Source organism: Ranitomeya variabilis, chromosome 3 (genome assembly GCF_051348905.1).
Source record: "Ranitomeya variabilis isolate aRanVar5 chromosome 3, aRanVar5.hap1, whole genome shotgun sequence".
Taxonomy (NCBI): domain Eukaryota; kingdom Metazoa; phylum Chordata; class Amphibia; order Anura; family Dendrobatidae; genus Ranitomeya; species Ranitomeya variabilis.
The window spans coordinates 248,894,490-248,910,094 of record NC_135234.1 but is presented as its reverse complement, the minus strand read 5'-3'; the positions used below and the strand labels follow the sequence as shown (position 1 = coordinate 248,910,094).

Here is a 15,605-nt window from a genome sequence, read left to right as displayed (position 1 = left end):
AGGACTGATTACAACGATGCCAGGCACTGGACTGAGAATCCAGGAAGTTTATATAGCAACACCCCTGGACTAACGACCCAGGTGGGTGCCAAACTGAGGAAAGACAAACCCAGAGTCATATCACTAGTGACCACAAGAGGGAGCCAAAAAAGTCTAATTCACAACAGGGCCCCTTACATCTTGGGCCCCTGTGCACCAATGATATGTCCGCCCCTGTACTTCACTTGGGTGGATTTTGTGAAGGGATGTTTCATCACCATGGAATGGATTCTGCAATCATCTACCGCTGTTGTCTTACATAGACATCCTGACCTTTTTGAGTTTCCAAACTGACCAGTATGTTCTTTTTTGCAGAATGTACCAAACTTGATTTGGCCATTCCTAACATTTCTGCTCTCTCTCTCTGATGGATTTCTTCTGCTTTTTAGCCTTATAATGGTCTGTTTCTCTTAAATTGAGAGATAATTTGACTGCATGTTGTGGCTTCACAGCAACAGCTTCCAAATACAAACACTGGAATCATACTTAACCCCTTTCTGACATTAGACGTACTATCCCGTTGAGGTGGGGTGGTGTTATGGTTTCTAATGGCAAGGAAACATCAGAAGCATAGAATAAACGGACAAGCTCTCGGGTGATGGAAACTAGAGCTGACCGCGATGCTAAACCTACACACCACACTAGAAGTAGCCAGGGGGCATTCCTGCGTTGTCTCTAGATGCCGCGCGCCAGCCGGAGAACTAACTACCCCTGGTAGAAGAAAACACAGTCCTGGCTTGCCTCCAGAGAATGTCCCCACAGGAGATAGCAGCCCCCCACATATAATAACGGTGAGAGCAGATGAAAAGACACACGTAGTATGAAAGCAGATTTAGCACAGAGAGGCCCGCTAACTAAATAGCAGAAAGATACAACAGAGGACTTCGCGGTCAGCTGCAAAACCCTTCAAAACACCATCCTGAAATTACCTTAACTCATGTGACAACTCATGCCACTGGAGTGGTAATTTCAGCCCAACAAGAGCTTCCAGCTGCAGAGATTCACATAAGTGCAAACTGGACAAAACATACAAAAATAGACTTAAGGACTAAAGTGTCCAACTTAGCTGAGCAGAAAACTGGGAGCAGGAACATGCAACAGAATCACTCTGGATACATTGATGGCCAGCATTAGAATGACTGAGGAGCAAGGTTAAATAGGATACTCCCACATCCTGATAGGAACAGGTGAACTGAGAAGGCAAAGCTTGCAGGACACCAGTACCACAAGAGACCACCGGGGGAGCCCACGAACCGAATCACAACAGTACCCCCCCCTTAAGGAGGGGGCACCGAACCCTCACAAGAACCACCAGGGCGATCTGGATGAGCCCTATGAAAGGCACGGACCAAATCAGAAGCATGAACATCAGAAGCTGTAACCCAAGAATTATCCTCTTGACCGTAGCCCTTCCATTTCACCAGATATTGAAGTCTCCGTCTGGAAACACGGGAGTCCAAGATTTTCTCCACCACGTACTCCAATTCACCCTCAACCAGCACAGGAGCAGGAGGCTCAACAGAAGGCACAAGTGGTACCTCATACCTCCGCAATAATGACCGATGGAAGACATTATGGATAGCAAAGGATGCTGGGAGGTCCAAACGAAAAGACACAGGGTTAAGAATTTCCAAAATCTTATAAGGACCGATGAACCGAGGCTTAAACTTAGGAGAAGAGACCCTCATAGGTACAAAACGGGAGGACAACCACACCAAGTCCCCAACACGAAGATGAGGACCAACACGACGATGGCGATTAGCAAAACGTTGAGTCCTCTCCTGGGACAACTCCAAATCGTCCACCACCTGCCCCCAAATACGATGCAACCTATCCACCATGGTATCCACTCCAGGACAATCCAAAGACTCCACCTGACCAGATGAAAAACGAGGATGGAACCCTGAATTGCAAAAGAAAGGGGAGACCAAAGTGGCAGAACTGGCCCGATTATTAAGGGCAAACTCAGCCAACGGCAAAAAGGAGACCCAGTCATCCTGATCAGCAGACACGAAACACCTCAAATAAGTCTCCAAGGTCTGATTAGTACGTTCCGTCTGGCCATTTGTCTGGGGATGAAATGCAGATGAAATAGACAAATCAATGCCCATCCTGGCACAAAACGCCCGCCAAAATCTGGACACAAACTGGGATCCCCTGTCGGAAACGATATTCTCCGGAATACCATGCAGCCGAACCACATTCTGAAAAAACAGGGGCACCAACTCAGATGAGGAAGGCAGCTTGGGCAAGGGCACCAAATGAACCATCTTAGAAAAGCGGTCACACACCACCCAAATGACGGACATCTTCTGAGAAACAGGGAGATCAGAAATAAAATCCATAGAGATGTGTGTCCAAGGCCTCTTAGGAACAGGCAAGGGCAACAACAACCCACTAGCCCGAGAACAACAAGGCTTGGCCCGAGCACAAACATCGCAAGACTGCACAAAAGTACGCACGTCCCGAGACAGGGAAGGCCACCAGAAGGACCTAGCCACCAAATCTCTGGTACCAAAAATTCCCGGATGACCTGCCAACGCAGAAGAATGAACCTCCGAGATGACTCTATTGGTCCACTCATCCGGCACAAACAATCTACCAGGCGGACAACGATCAGGCCGATCCGCCTGAAACTCTTGTAAAGCACGTCGCAGGTCTGGGAAGACAGCAGACAATATCACCCCATCCTTAAGTATACCCGTAGGTTTAGAATCACCAGGGGAATCAGGTTCAAAACTCCTAGAAAGGGCATCCGCCTTCACATTCTTAGTACCTGGCAGATACGAAACCACAAAATTAAACCGGGAGAAAAACAACGACCAGCGCGCCTGTCTAGGATTCAGACGTCTGGCCGACTCAAGATAAATCAAATTTTTGTGATCAGTCAAGACCACCACCTGATGTTTAGCACCCTCAAGCCAATGACGCCACTCCTCGAATGCCCACTTCATCGCCAAAAGCTCCCGATTACCGACGTCATAATTTCGCTCGGCGGGCGAAAATTTTCGAGAAAAGAACGCACAAGGTCTCATCACTGAACAATCTGAACTTTTCTGCGACAAAACCGCCCCCGCTCCGATCTCGGAAGCATCAACTTCCACCTGAAAAGGAAGAGAAACATCAGGCTGGCACAACACCGGAGCAGAAGAAAAACGGCGCTTAAGCTCCCGAAAGGCCTCCACAGCAGCAGGAGACCAATCTGCAACATCAGCACCCTTTTTAGTCAAATCAGTCAAAGGCCTGACAACGCTAGAAAAACCAGTTATGAATCGACGATAAAAGTTAGCAAAGCCCAAAAATTTCTGAAGGCCCTTAAGAGAAGTCGGTTGCGTCCAGTCACAAATAGCCCGAACCTTCACAGGATCCATCTCAATAGAAGAGGGGGAAAAAATGTACCCCAAAAAAGAAATCTTCTGAACCCCAAAAACACACTTTGAACCTTTAACAAACAGAGAATTGGTCCGCAAAACCTGAAAAACCCTCCTAACTTGTTGAACATGAGATTCCCAGTCATCCGAAAAAATCAAGATATCGTCCAAATACACAATCATAAATTTATCCAGATATTCACGGAAAATATTGTGCATAAAAGACTGAAAGACCGAAGGGGCATTTGACAGACCAAAAGGCATCACCAAATACTCAAAATGGCCCTCGGGCGTATTAAATGCGGTTTTCCACTCATCCCCCTGCTTAATTCGCACCAAAGTATACGCACCGCGAAGATCAATCTTAGAGAACCACTTCGCCCCCTCAATGCGAGCAAATAAATCTGTCAGCAATGGCAAAGGATACTGATACTTGACTGTGATCTTATTCAAGAGTCTATAATCAATACAAGGTCTCAAAGAACCATCGCTTTTAGCTACGAAAAAGAACCCCGCTCCAAGAGGAGACGAAGAAGGACGAATATGTCCCTTTTCCAAGGACTCCCTAATATACTCTCGCATGGCAGCATGTTCAGGTACAGACAGATTGAATAGACGACCCTTAGGAAATTTACTGCCAGGGATCAAATCTATGGCGCAATCGCAATCTCTGTGAGGAGGAAGAGAATTAAGAGTAGATTCCTCAAAAACCTCACGATAATCAGACAAAAACTCAGGAATTTCAGAGGGAATAGATGAAGCAATGGAGACCAAAGATGTGTCCCCATGATTTCCCTGACATCCCCAGCTTAGTACAGACATTGTTTTCCAGTCAAGGACTGGGTTATGAGTTTGCAACCATGGCAATCCCAGCACCAACACATCATGTAGATTATACAGTACAAGGAAGCGAATCACCTCTTGATGGTCTGGAGTCATACGCATAGTCACTTGTGTCCAGTATTGTGGTTTATTACTAGCCAATGGTGTAGAATCAATACCCTTTAAAGGTATAGGAACTTCCAGAGGCTCTAGATCAAACCCACAGCGCCTGGCAAAGGACCAATCCATAAGACTCAAAGCGGCGCCAGAATCCACATACGCATCCGCAACAATAGAAGATAACGAACAAATTAGAGTTACAGACAAAATAAACTTGGACTGCAAAGTGCCAATAGCAGAGGATTTATCAACTTTCTTTGTTCGTTTAGAGCATGCTGATATAACATGAGTAGAATTTCCACAATAGAAGCACAAATGATTTTTGCGCCTATAAATCTGTCGTTCGCTTCTGGACAGAAAGCTATCACATTGCATACTCTGTGGTGCCTCTTCAGAAGACACCGCCAACTGGTGCACAGGTTTGCGTTCCCGTAAACGCCGATCAATCTGAATTGCCATTGTCATGGACTCATTCAGACCAGTAGGCGCAGGAAACCCCACCATGACGTCTTTTACAGCATCAGAGAGACCTTCTCTGAAAATTGCCGCCAGAGCGCACTCATTCCACTGAGTAAGCACAGACCATTTTCGAAATTTTTGGCAATATATTTCGGCTTCATCTTGCCCCTGAGAGAGGGCTATTAGGGCTTTCTCAGCCTGAATCTCCAAATTTGGTTCCTCATAAAGCAACCCCAAAGCCAGAAAAAACGCATCCACATTGAGCAACGCAGGATCCCCTGGTGCCAATGAAAATGCCCAATTTTGGGGGTCACCCCGCAGTAAAGAAATAACAATTTTTACTTGCTGGGCAGGATCTCCAGCAGAATGAGATCTCAGCGAAAGAAACAATTTACAATTGTATTTAAAATTTAGAAAACAAGATCGATCTCCAGAAAAAAACTCCGGTATAGGAATTTTAGGTTCAGACCGAGGAGCATGTAACAAAAAATCTTGTATATTCTGAACTTTAGAGGCAAGATTATTCAAATTGGTAGCCAGACTCTGGGGATCCATATTTCAACAGATAAAGTCTGAGCCATTCAGGGGTTAAGAGGAGAGGAAAACAGGAGACTGCAATTAGAGCTGGAGTGCAACTTTAGAGGAAGGAAAAAAAAAAAAAAAAAAAGGTTTCACACAGTTCCTTTTCTCTCCTGCTTCAGCCTATAGATTAAACATTTTGGCTGGCCATACTGTTATGGTTTCCAATGGCAAGGAAACATCAGAAGCATAGAATAAACAGACAAGCTCTCGGGTGATGGAAACTAGAGCTGACCGCGATGCTAAACCTACACACCACACTAGAAGTAGCCAGGGGGCATTCCTGCGTTGTCTCTAGATGCCGCGCGCCAGCCGGAGAACTAACTACCCCTGGTAGAAGAAAACACAGTCCTGGCTTGCCTCCAGAGAATGTCCCCACAGGAGATAGCAGCCCCCCACATATAATAATGGTGAGAGCAGATGAAAAGACACACGTAGTATGAAAGCAGATTTAGCACAGAGAGGCCCGCTAACTAAATAGCAGAAAGATACAACAGAGGACTTCGCGGTCAGCTGCAAAACCCTTCAAAACACCATCCTGAAATTACCTTAACTCATGTGACAACTCATGCCACTGGAGTGGTAATTTCAGCCCAACAAGAGCTTCCAGCTGCAGAGATTCACATAAGTGCAAACTGGACAAAACATACAAAAATAGACTTAAGGACTAAAGTGTCCAACTTAGCTGAGCAGAAAACTGGGAGCAGGAACATGCAACAGAATCACTCTGGATACATTGATGGCCAGCATTAGAATGACTGAGGAGCAAGGTTAAATAGGATACTCCCACATCCTGATAGGAACAGGTGAACTGAGAAGGCAAAGCTTGCAGGACACCAGTACCACAAGAGACCACCGGGGGAGCCCACGAACCGAATCACAACAGGGTGGGCCCGTATGGTCACCGACGGGACAGTACGTCATAGCGATCGGCTGCGCTCACGGGGGGAGCGCGACCGATCTCGGCTGTGTGTCAGCTGACTATCGCAGCTGACATCTGGCAATATGTGCCAGGAGTGGTCACGGACCACCCCCGGCACATTAACCCCCAGCACACTGCGATCAAACATGATCGCAGTGTTCCGGCGGTATAGGGAAGTATTGCCCAGGGAGGGGGCTCCCTGTGGGCTTCCATGAGACCCTCGGAGCAACACCATGGAGGGTCTCCTACCTTCTTCTCCCTGCAGGCCCCGGATCCAAAATGGCCACGGGGCTGCATCCGGGTCCTGCAGGGAGGTGCTGAGAGTAGGCGCCAGGAAGCCTCCAGGAGTGCATGTCAGATCGGTGATCTATCACAGTGCACAGCAAAGTGTCAAATCAGCAGTCTTACACTATAACATGATGCCCCCCGGGGCAATGTTATAGTGTAAAAAAAATATTCAGATGTGTAAAAAAAATAAATAAATAAAAATAAAAAAAAATATTGTTCCCATAAATACATTTCTTTATCTAAATAAAAAAAATAAATAAAAGTACACATATTTAGTATCGCCGTGTCCGTAACGACCCAACCTATAAAACTGTCCCACTAGTTAACCCCTTCAGTGAACACCGTAAAAAAAAACGAGGCAAAAAAACAACGCTTTATTATCATAGCTCCAAACAAAAAGTGGAATAACACGCGATCAAAATGACGGATATAAATAAACATAGTACCGCTGAAAACGTCATCTTGTCCCGCAAAAAATGAGCCACAATACAGCATCATCAGCAAAAAAATAAAAAAGTTATAGTCCTCAGAAAAAGCGATGCAAAAATAATTATTTTTCCATAAAATAGTTTTTATCGTATAAAAGCGCCAAAACATAAAAACATTATATAAATGAGGTATTGCTGTAATCGTACTGACCCGAAGAATAAAACTGCTTTATCCATTTTACCAAACGCGAAACGGTATAAACGCCTCCCCCCACAAAATAAATTTATGAATAGCTGTTTTTGGTCATTTTGCCTCACACAAATCGGAATAAAAAGCGGTCATAAAATGTCACGTGCCCGAAAATGTTACCAATAAAAACATCAACTCGTCCCGCAAAAATCAAGACCTCACATGACTGTGCACCAAAATATGGAAAAATTATAGCTCTCAAAATGTGGTACCGCAAAAAATATTTTTTGCAATAAAAAGCGTCTTTTAGTGTGTGATAGCTGCCAGTCATAAAAAGCCACTAGAAAACCCACTATAAATAGTAAATCAAACCCCCCTTCATCACCTCCTTAGTTAGGGAAAAATAAAAAAATGTATTTATTTCCATTTTCCCATTAGGGTTAGGGTGAGGGCTAGGATTAGGGTTAGGGCTAGGGTTAGGGTTAAGGCTAGGGTTAGGGTTAGTGCAAGGGTTAGGGCTAGGGTTAGAATTGGGGCTGGGGTTAGGGTTTGGATTACATTTAAGGTTGGGATTAGGGGTATGTCAAGGTTAGGGGTGTGGTTAGGGTTATGGTTGGGATTAGGTTAGGGGTATGTTGGGGTTAGGGGTGTGGTTGGGATTAGGGGTGTGATTAGGTTAGGATTTCAGTTAGAATTGGGGGTTTCCACTGTTTAGGCACATCAGGGGCTCTCCAAAGGCATCATATTGTCCTCAATTCCTGTCAATTTTGCATTGAAAAGTCAAACGGCGCTCCTACCCTTCCAAGCTCTGCCATGCACCCAAACAGTGGTTTACCCCCACAATTGGGGTATCAGCGTACTCAGGACAAATTGCACAACATCTTTTGGGGTCCAATTTCTTCTCTAACCCTTGGGAAAATAAAAAATTGGAGGCGAAAATATCATTTTTATGAAAAAATATGATTTTTTTATTTTTATGGCTCTGCATTATAAACTTCTGTGAAGCACTTGGTGGGTCAAAGTGCTCACCACACATCTAGATAAGTTCCTTAGGGTATCTAGTTTCCAAAATGGTGTTACTTGTGGGGGGTTTCAATGTTTAGGCACATCAGGAACTTTCCAAATGCAACATGGCGTTCCATCTCAATTCCAGTCAATTTTGCATTGAAAAAGTCAAATGGCGCTCTGCCATGCGCCCAAACAGTGGTTTACCCCCACATATGGGGTATCGGCGTACTCAGGACAAATTGTACAACAACTCTTGGGATCCAATTTCTCCTGTTACCCTTGGTAAAATAAAACAAACTGGAGCTGAAGTAAATTTTTTGTGAAAAAAAATTAAATTTTCATTTTTTTTTTTAACATTCCAAAAATTCCTGTGAAACACCTGAAGAATTAACAAACTTCTTGAATGTGGTTTTGAGCACCTTGAGGGGGTGCAGTTTTTAGAATGGTGTCACACTTGGTTATTTTCTATTATATAGACCCCTCAAAATGACATCAAATGTTATGTGGTCCATAAAAAAAAAATGGTGTTGTAAAAATGAGAAATTGCTGGTCAACTTTTACCTCCCTAACAAAAATAAAATTTTGGCTCCAAAATTGTGCTGATGTAAAGTAGACATGTGGGAAATGTTACTTAAGAATTTTGTGTGATATAGCTCTGTGATTTAAGGGCATAAAAATTCAAATTTGGCAAATTGCAAAATTTTCTAAATTTTCACCAAATGTCCGCTTTTTTCACAAATAAACGCAGGTAATATCAAATAAATTTTACCACTATCATGAAGTACAATATGTCACGAGAAAATAATGTCAGAATCACCAGGATCCGTTGAAGCGTTCCAGAGTTATAACCTCATAAAGGGACAGTGGTCAGAATTGTAAAAATTGGCCTGGTCATTAGCGTGCTAACCACCCTTGGGGGGGTAAAGGGGTTAATTGATGGTGAATTAACAAGGGAATAGGTTATGCAGCCCATTAAAGAGCTTTTGAGATAATTGTACAATTGCCTTTGGTCCCTTGAAAAAGAGGTATCTATTTTTAAAGAGCTGTAATTCCTAAACCCTTACTCCAATTAGGATGTGAATACCATCAAAATAAAACTGAGAGTTTGCACTCTAAGCCCTTATTGATTATATATCTATATCTTGAATATATTTCGGTAAACAGCTATAAGGACAAAATTTGTCACTCTCCAAATATTTCTGGTCCGGATTGTATATAACTAACAGATACTGCTGGTACTGTTTCTTTGCTCTGGCTCTGAATTGAACACATTTCTGACTGAAGCATTAGCCTAGACTTCTCCTGTTCTCCCAGCTGTCGGAATAATATGGGAGATAGACCAGTGTAATGTTTTTAGTAGCAGCTATTTGTTCCTCTCAAATTCTTCTGTAACCAATGCCATCAGTATGTTTTGCATCAATAAGGTTGCGAAGGTCTTAAGACAGCTCACTGTTTTTACCCATCATGATGTGCTTCTTGTGTAGCACCTTAGTAATAGGACATCTTTTATAGGCCATCACTTGAACTAGCTGATATTATTTTTCAGTAAGTGGCAAGATTGCTTTCCAATTACTGATAGATTTCAGCTGGTGTCATGACTTTCTATGGCTTATTGCACTTTGTGTGCAATACTTTTTCCCTGTGTAATTTCTCATTATTGCACATAACAACTTACAGACATCTATGGTTTGATTTCTTTACCTGTGTGGATTGAAAGGGTTGTTACCGATATATGGTGAGAATATTATTTTAATAGCATCTTTAGAAAAATGTTTGCTTAGAAAATTGATGACGTGCTCAGTTCTTATTCTACCTGCTGTATATCCAATGTACTGAACATGAACAATATATCTGTATATATATCAAAACAAATACTACATAACCCAAAACACAATGTTTTGTCCGACAACTAACTCTTGTCTCGCGCATATACAGGAATACCCGGCTGAGTGTTCCTTTGCTTTCTATGATTGAACAAAAAAAAACAAAAATCCTTAAAAAAATCTCTTTATTATTTAATTAATTTAAAAAACTAGTGTATACAAAACCATCACCAGATAATTGACACTTGAAAATAAAAAAAGAACCTAGGGAGGTGCCTGTCCCTAGTAGCCTATCACTTGTAAGTACCCTAGCTGACAGCGGAGGTTGGCACCCTAGACCTGCGCAATGGTGCCCCCGCTCACCGTCGACAGTCCCTTCTAACCTGATACTCCCTATATGGGGAGGGAGGAAGAAGTGAGCATGTGTGGTCCTAAAAAGCAGGGGCAAAACATTGAGGCTAGGAACTGTCCCTAGATTTCACCCTACTTACCAGCGGAGGTTGGCACCCTAGACGTGCGCAGTGGCGCCCCCACTCCTCGACGGCTGTCCCAAGAAAAATTGCCCTATTTGAAAGATATCAGGGCCTCCTATATTTACAGTGTAAGGTGCTGAAATGTGAGACCGTGGTGAACCAGGGAAAAAAAAAGGAAAAGCGATTCTCACACTTGGGATCTTGCAGAGCATGTTCTAATCAACAAAAAATCACTATGTTATATCATATTGATCCAGATTTGGACAGTCCTAAGTCTTAATATAAGAAAAAGGCACAAGATACTGATTTAGATAAAGGCAGTCAACCTCAATGGTAGAAAATATATTGCACAATGCCCACAGTGATAATAGAACAAACTCCAAATTATATGCAGATATTCATGTATAGACAAAACTGCATCCCAAAAACACCTGGCTCACACATTTTTTCAGTGGGGACATGGAAAAATCCACACAGATCCGTCTCTCAGACTTTTAAATTCATAAACCCCCAATTGACCATAGATAGATAGACCTCACAGATTAACAAACTCCAGAACTCACAGTTCTATGAATAGTCATAAAACAAAAAATATAATCAGTCTCATAACTCGATGCGTTCATCAGGAGTATATTCAAATGATATCAGAGACCGCTACTTAGCTTTTCATTGTCCATCACAATGCAGGACACCAGCACCAGGTATGCACCTTCCAGATGAAATGCCTATGGTCAAGTGTCTAGACCGCACCACATAAAGACTCACTTAATTAACAAATGGAACACACCTGATTATCTCAGCGTGCACACCACACGCCACCTACTGCAGCTACTCATTGGCCCGCGTGCGTATCCTATGCCGGAAACCCCCCTCAGTCCACGCCGGTACATAGAGGTACACCCGCGTTTGATCTAGCACCGGCGCATTGTAGTTAATTTGCGTTTCATCCCGCTCAGGCGCATGATGGTGCCGGTACATAGAGGTATATCTGCTTTTCATCTAGTGCAGGCGCATCGGAGTTGATTTGCATCTCATCCCGCGCAGGCGCATGATGGCGCACTGAAGTTGATCTAGCACAAGCGCACTGGAGTTGATTTACTTCTAATCCCACGCAGACGCACAATGGCGCATTAAGGTTCATCTGCGTCCACTCCCGCGCAGGCGCACAGAGGTCCCCCTGTATGTAATGCCTCTTGCAGCGCCAGACATCCCCCGATCTCAAGCGTCTCAAACAGCGTAGAAACATAGACATCCTCCCGCGTTTCACCCAGCGCAGGAATATAGAGATCCATCATTATCACATTCAATGCAAATATATGGGAATCCCTTTGGACCTTGTACTTCCCGCATCCTCCATAATTTGGTATGCGTGTCCAACATCATCATGTATATATTACATGGGGCTAGCATACATAAAACCAACTAGATGTGGGACAGTGAATTTAGCAATGTTGTTGCATATAATAGTGGCGTTAAAAACATGCAGGAACAGCAGTCTGTTCTCCCGCTTACCAACATCCTCCCACATCATATACACTTAGATGTTTAGATAAATATAATGTGTATCAGAAATTGTCCCCTCATTTAGATGCATAATTGGACACACATATAATTTCCATAGTTCATATATACAAGATCTCCCATTAATAGTCGATAGCCACACATATACATCTACTCCCCAGGGTAGAGAGAGAGAGAGAGATAGTTGCCAATACAATGAGTGGCTCGATATCCAAATCCTCTCCAATCCTCCTTTCCTTTTTTTTCTTTTTTTTTTTTTTCCCTGGTTCACCACGGTCTCACATTTCAGCACCTTACACTGTAAATATAGGAGGCCCTGATATCTTTCTAATAGGGCAATTTTTCTTGGGACAGCCGTTGAAGAGCGGGGGCGCCACTGCGCAGGTCTAGGGTGCCAACCTCCGCTGGTAGGTAGGGTGAGATCTAGGGACAGGTCCTACCCTCAATTTTTTGCCCCTGCTTTTTAGGACCACACATGCACACTTCTTCCTCACTCCCCATATAGGGAGTATCAAGTTAGAAGGGACAGTCGATGGTGAGCGGGGGCGCCATTGCGCAGGTCTAGGGTGCCAACCTCCGCTGTCGGCTAGGATACTTACAAGTGATAGGTTAGTAGGTTTTTGGGGTCTTTCGGTGAACTGTTACGCTTTTCTACCCCATTGGATATTGTTTTTTCTGTGAGATTCTATGATTGAACGACTTTTATATTCCTCTGGGGCTGACTTATCTCCAGGGATCAAATCCAACAGGTGGTTTTTTCTCCTCTCCAACTTCATTTGTAGGGAGAGAGACGAATTCCGCCCAGTTTAGTCTAATGTGTATGGCGTGCCTTAAAAAAAAGCCTACAGACAGATTAATACATTGTTTATAAGTATATAGTACATTACATTAAAAAAGAGCGTACTGATTAGGTAGATGACTCCTGTGTCCTGATTCTGTTTTTTCTATAGCTTTGTTAGGAAGGTGTTTTTCCTTGACAAAGCTGTGTCAAAAAGTGCATTGGACAGCATGAGCCAATTCCATCGTTCTTCTCATTAATTCCTAATTATGTACACATTCTAAAATAAAAATGGTATGCTTTGTTTGGACTAGCACTTTCTTTTTCCCTTCAGCTGCACCATATTACTCCTGTGAAGTGTGTGGTGGGATATGCTCTAATGACACTGGCTGTATTTGTGAGGATGGAGTATATCAGTGCCTTCCCACAGATTGTCTTATGAGGAACAACGCTTGCTGCCCTGAGGGTCTGTTCTGGGATCCCATCAAATCCTGTTGTACAAGTAGGTATCTGCTAAATTATTCCCATAAACACGTTATTTTTTGTGTGACTCTCTATCCTATTTTGTATTTTACAGGAACATTGTGGTGCAATCCATCATGTGGGCAAGATGAAATTTGTACAAATATTACTAACAGTGCAACTTGTGTGTGTAACAATGGTTTCTACAAAAACAGTAGTAAGTAATCTAGAAATGCTTTATATCTATAGTAATACAGGTTTCTCATCAAATAGATAGCTGGTAATTAACAACGTATGTTCAAGCAAAGTTTTTGTTATGCCAATTTAATTGAAAGCTAACCATAATGGCCACATGTATAGTAGCCTCATTGAATGGCTTCAATTTATTCTTTCAGTAGTCAACTCAGGGGCAGACATACCGCCGGTGCAGCCGTTGCAACTGCGCACGGCCCAGGGGTGGAGGGGTTCCTTGCAGGCAGGGGTGTACTGCCCATAGCGGCAAAGTATGCAGCCACTATGGGGCCACTGAGTCAAGATTACGGGCGGGAGAGAGAGGGGTCCGGTGTCATGCAACAGCGAGCCCCTCTCACTCCCTCCCGTAATCATGCGAATACCCAGAGCTGGGGAGAGAGCGGCGCGCAGAGTTCAAAAAGGGGGCTGTCATGCAGGGAGCGTGTCATGCAGGGAGAAACGCTGACCAATGAACGCTTTCCCCAGCAGACTAATGAGAGAGCTCACTCTCTGCCATCTCTGTCCTCATGCATAGCGTGTCCCAATGGTGAGTACTAACCTACAGTCAGGGGGCCCAGGGCCGCACAGCATGCAAGGGACAACAGTGAAGGAAGAGCAGGACTTACAGAGTGCAGTCTGCTCCTTCCACTGTTTTATTCCCAGCAGCATCTCAAAGAAGAGGTCGGGGAGGAGGCTCACCGGACAGGACAGCATGGCAGCAGCAGGGAGCTGATATCAGTCCTCTCAGCTCTGTGTCCCCATCCCCACAGTCGTTTCTGCTGCCATCTCCAGCTGATCTCCGCACTATGTGGCTGACCTCCTCCATGGCTCATCCCACTACCTGTGGTCATAAATTAGTTTGTGTGTGTTTGTATATGTACATATGCGTGTACAGTATATGTATGTGTGTGTGCATCTGTGTGTGTGTGTGTGTGTGTGTATGTACGGTATATGTATTATTATTAGTGTTGAGCAAGTATCGGGTATCGGCCGATACATGCGGTATCGGAATTCCGATACCGAGTTCCGATACTTTTGTGATATCGGAAATTGGAATCTGATCCATATTCATGTAAAAAATAAAGAATTAAGATAAAAAAATATGGATATACTCCCCTTTCCGGCGGCTCCTGGACCTTACCGCTGTAACCGGCAGCCTCCGTTCCTAAGAATGAGCGCGTGAAGGACCTGCCATGACGTCGCGGCTTGTGATTGGTCGCGTGAGCGGTCACATGAGCGGTCATGCGACCAATCAGAAGCCGCGACGTCATCGAAGGCCCTTCACGCGCTCATTCTTAGGAACGGAGGCTGCCGGTTACATCGGTAAGGTCCAGGGGCCGCCGGAGAGGTGAGTATATCCATATTTTTTATTTTAATTCTTTATTTTTTACATGAATATGGATCCCAGGGCCTAAAGGAGAGTTTCCTCTCCTTCAGACCCTGGGAACCATCCTGGATACCTTCCGATACTTGTGTCCCATTGACTTGCATTGGTATCGGGTTTCGGTATCGGCGATATCCGATACTTTTTGGATATCGGCCGATACCATCCGATACCGATACCTTTGAGTATCGGAAGGTATCGCTCAACACTAATTATTATTATTATTATTATTTATTTATATCGCACCATTAATTCCATGGTGCTGTACATAAGAAGGGGTTACATACAAAGTTATAGATATTGTTTACAGTAAACAAATTTACGATGACAGGCTGATACAGAGGGGAGAGGACCCTGTCCTTGTGGACTTACATTCTTACATATACATTTTTCTATATACTATAGTCCATCGCAATTAAAGAAAATGATTTATATGTATGTGTGTGTATCTATGTGTATGTGTGTATATGTATATGTATCTATGTCTGTGTGTGTACGTCTGTACATGTATGTGTGTATCTACTTGTGTATGTATGTACAGTATATGTATGTGGCGCGCCCCAACTTTAAGGGCAATGGGGTACTCAGCACCGGGTCAATCTCTCTCTCAGTTCTGGGGATGTCACGGTGGCCCGACCCGGTCCGTGGCCCCTTGAGGGGCGCCCAATTAAAGGTGTGGTTTGTACGGTGTTCGTGACGCCACCTGT

General features: G+C 43.8%; 1 protein-coding gene across 2 annotated transcripts in view; it reads left to right on the top strand.

Moving 5' to 3' along the window:
* The window catches only part of LOC143815762 (uncharacterized), a 785,716-nt gene that overhangs the window by 318,654 nt on the left and 451,457 nt on the right, over positions 1-15,605 (top strand). For both annotated transcript variants that reach the window (XM_077295356.1, XM_077295355.1), the window contains exons 20-21: positions 13,156-13,323; positions 13,399-13,500. In XM_077295356.1, coding sequence (XP_077151471.1) covers positions 13,156-13,323; positions 13,399-13,500 — 270 coding nt within the window. The remainder of the gene's footprint in view (positions 1-13,155; positions 13,324-13,398; positions 13,501-15,605) is intronic.